At 50.7% G+C, this 3,537-nt stretch overlaps 1 protein-coding gene across 1 annotated transcript in view; it reads left to right on the top strand.

The window, feature by feature from the left end:
* Nucleotides 1-698: 698 nt before the first annotated feature.
* HGD (homogentisate 1,2-dioxygenase) overlaps nucleotides 699-3,537 on the top strand; it is a 26,433-nt gene continuing 23,594 nt past the window's right edge. The window contains exon 1 of the mRNA XM_009702037.1: nucleotides 699-713. Within this exon, the coding sequence (XP_009700339.1) occupies nucleotides 699-713 (15 nt within the window). The remainder of the gene's footprint in view (nucleotides 714-3,537) is intronic.

The following is a 3,537-nucleotide window of genomic DNA, read 5'->3' as shown; positions in this document are numbered from 1 at the left end:
GGTTTGGTTTTTTTTTTTTGAGAAGAGATGAGTATTCAAAGTAAAAAAAAAAAATTAATTATTTTTTTTCTGCAACTTCTGGAAATGCAGAGGTACTTTCATTAGTATTCTGTAGCCAAATGCTTGCTGCCACTCCTTCCTCAGCAACAGCTTTCTTGAAAATTATTAATATTTCAGAATTTATAAGTTCCCCTCGCTAGCTCTAATCACAGGAATACAAAATCTTCCCCTCTGCTTTTGGCTCCAAAATGCTGTGTAATGTTGCCTCACGATGCTTCACAAATATCCCTGCCTTCACCAGGACGGGGATGTTCTATCCCCAGTGTAACATGGCTCAGAAGCATAATGAATATTTGTTACACATTGAGAGGGCTGTATATGAAAATTGCTAGAGGTATAATTTATGAAAGAACCTTATAAAACAGTTGCAAAAATGGCTTTTCTTTGTTCTTAAACGTTTAGTATCTTCAAATCGATCCTGGGGTTGGTTCTGTGGAAAAAGGCTGGCGTTTGGTTAAACACAGACAGGGCTGAGCAAACAGGTTGAAAAGTCCCTTGGACTTTCTCACTTCAGCACTGTCAGCCGGCTGTCAGCCCGGCTCGGTCAACCAGCTGGCAGGCTTTGCTTGGCAGGCTGCTTTGGCCAGGTACCTGCTTGGGTTTGTGTCTGCTCCAGGAGGAGGAGGACCAGGAGGAGGATGACGGGCTTGCAGGTAAGGGGTCGGGTGCCCGTGACCCACCAGTGCTGGCTGCGGACACCCCTTCTCAGCTGACACCAATTTTTTGGTGCCTGTTTCATTTTAATGTGTCCCTCTTTTATGTTTCAAGGTGTGTTTTTAAAGCTCTCTCTCGGGATAAAAGATTTTGCTGTGTTTCGTCTATAAATAGGCTTTCCTCTCCCTCTTCTCATCCTTGGAAAATTATTCTTGGTCAGGTTGTCCCTCTTCACCGTGAGCTTTGTCCTTCCCCCACCCTCTATGTGCAGCCCTCCTCCCGCCCCGGCTGCCAGGGGGGTGTTTCCTCTTCAGCCTATGAAATCTGACTGGCAACATCTGCCCAGATGTTGCAACCCTGGCCGCCATCTTCCCCGGCAGCCCAGGAGCAGCGGCTCCGTTCTGGGGTGGTTTCTCAGTACCCCTCGCAGGGCACGCCAGCGCAGCGGGGCTCCAGCCATGCCCTCCTCTCCGAGCCCCAGCAAGGCAGCCGGCGGGAGCTTTCCCTGCTGCCGTTTGCCAGAGCATGGGGGAGTTTTGGGAGAAGGGTGGGATGTGGTGGGTTTACGGCTCATGCATAGGGACACGAGACTCGCAACCCTGAATCTCATCAGCACCTCGCCATTGTTGTGGGGGGCCAGCTGCCCCCAGGCCATTGGGGTGCGTGAGTAATACTGCAGCAGGCAGGGGTGACAAGGGCTCACCCCAGGACGCGGTGGGTTTCAAGAGCTTGTGCAAGGCCATCATGTTTCTCCTCAGGCTTTGCGGCTGTCATTGTTTCTAAGCCTTCGCCACCTTCGGCAATGTTCATTATTTTACATAGTGGTCTTACAGGTCTTCTTATTCACCTCTGAATTCAGAGTCCTGTCTCCTCATAACAGTAAAATTTCGCCATGCCTCTTCCTTGCCTGTCCCTGACACCCCCCAGCTCTCACTATCCTCTTTCAGCAGCAGGACAGCCTTGCCCCTGTACCACTCCAACTGAGTGGCCAACTGATTTCTGTCATGGCTGCGACAGCATCTTCCATCTCCATCTTCAACTCGTTCCTAGCAGACCTTAACACCTTGTTGGCTGCTGTGACTGTGGCTGCAGGTTGAGCAGGGGTCTGCCCAGAGCTGGCCACAAAAACAGGCTGCTCTGCCAGCACCTCCTCTCCGAGACGTCACCTCTGTACCTCGTCATCACCTCTTCCCACCCTGCCTTCTCTTGGCATCTTTCCTCCAAAACCCTTCCTCTCTGCTCCTCCTGGCATCCATCCCTCTCTTCCCTCGCCACCAAGTGCTCTGATCCACCCTGGAGCTGGGCAGGTCCTTTCAAGAAGGGTCTGGCCCTGGACCATCCCCAGCACTTTTGGAGCAGAGGGTTGGCGAGACGCTGGGGAGATGGCAGCTCCTGCTGGGGATATTGGCCCTGCAGCCCTGGGGCAGCACCAGGGCAGATCTCTGGCTCGGGGGCTTTGGTTTTACCCCGCAAGGAGGATGTGGAACCCTGTGCAGAGGGTGAAAGACCTGCTCTGCTTGTTGCCCCAAATGCTCATGTCCCTGTTTCTGCGGGTTTGTGTTAGATGCTCCAGTGTTGACTGGATTGAGCTGATACAAAGTGCCTTTTGTCTAGAGATGAATGTTATTTTCCTGTGTCTTGCAGCAGGAGCTGATAGAGAAATGTATTATGCAGCGTTTGAAGAAGGACCTTAATTATTTTGCAGTCTGTGTGTTCAGACTTCAAATGCATTTTTCCCATGCCTGCTGTCTAATCCGGTGAACAAAAGGTTATGGTTTATAGGTCAGAGCATGACACCCATTGCGAGCACTCTGCTTTGCATCCCAGTTGTTCCAATCAATGAGCTTTGCTGAATTTTTTATGGTGTGCTGGGCTTTTATCTCTCCCATTTTATTGAAAAACTGCAAAACAAAAAACAAAGTAGAGTCAGATGAATTCCTAAGATCCCGTTTGCATAAAAAGCTACAGGATCCCAAACAAAATAACAACAACAGTAATTAAAAGCAGAAGTGAAAACAAAGGACCACAGAGAAGTTTTGATTTTACAGAGAAACCACCTGTTCAGTTGCCAGTATAGTGCCCATCAACCTACCCAACCTGGAGATACCTAGAACATGGCTAGGAACTGTGGAGGCCAGGCAGAGACCTGGAGGGAGGTCACTTTGGACTAAAAACACGGTGCCATCTCACGGAGAAGGGCTGGTTTCCATCTTTCCAGATTTTTTTCACCCAGGAAGCATGCTCTGGTGCAGGTGCCGACTGGGCAGAAAGGGGTCATTTCCCCTGGCCCGGGGGCACCCTGTGCAATGCAAAATGAGAGTTGAGAGGTGGGCTCAGGGGGTCGTCAGGGAGAAGGGCCGCGGTGTGCCTGGCCCTTGCGCCGCTGCTCCCGACCGACCTGCATCAGCATGGTCCCCATGTGGTGCTCCAGAGCCCTGGGTCACCATGCCTCTGACACACGTGGGGAGCTGGTGTGGCACAGCTATTTTTGGTAGCCCAAGTAATGTTTGACAATGACTCCAAGGGCAAGGAGAGGAGAGAAGCGTCTCTGAGGTCTGCCACAGGGAAGGACAAAATAAAACGAGTGAATGAGAAAAAACACACCAAACATCCAGGCAAAGCCTTGGAGCCACACTCAGGGTGATAAATCACCGGCAGGACGACATCTCCCCTCCCGTGGCTGCAGTCCTGCCAATGTGTTTTTTTCAGCCATCGATGCAGTTACCTGAGGATTAATATTTTCTTTTCTTGGCAAGGAAAACTTGGTTTGACCAAACAATGATGCAGCAGCTTCTGCTTTACTGTCAGGGCAGTGGGGGGATG

Source organism: Cariama cristata, unplaced genomic scaffold (genome assembly GCF_000690535.1).
Source record: "Cariama cristata isolate BGI_N322 unplaced genomic scaffold, ASM69053v1 scaffold12276, whole genome shotgun sequence".
Classification (NCBI taxonomy): domain Eukaryota; kingdom Metazoa; phylum Chordata; class Aves; order Cariamiformes; family Cariamidae; genus Cariama; species Cariama cristata.
Note: the sequence above shows the minus strand (reverse complement) of the source record. Positions and strands in the feature narration are given on the sequence as shown.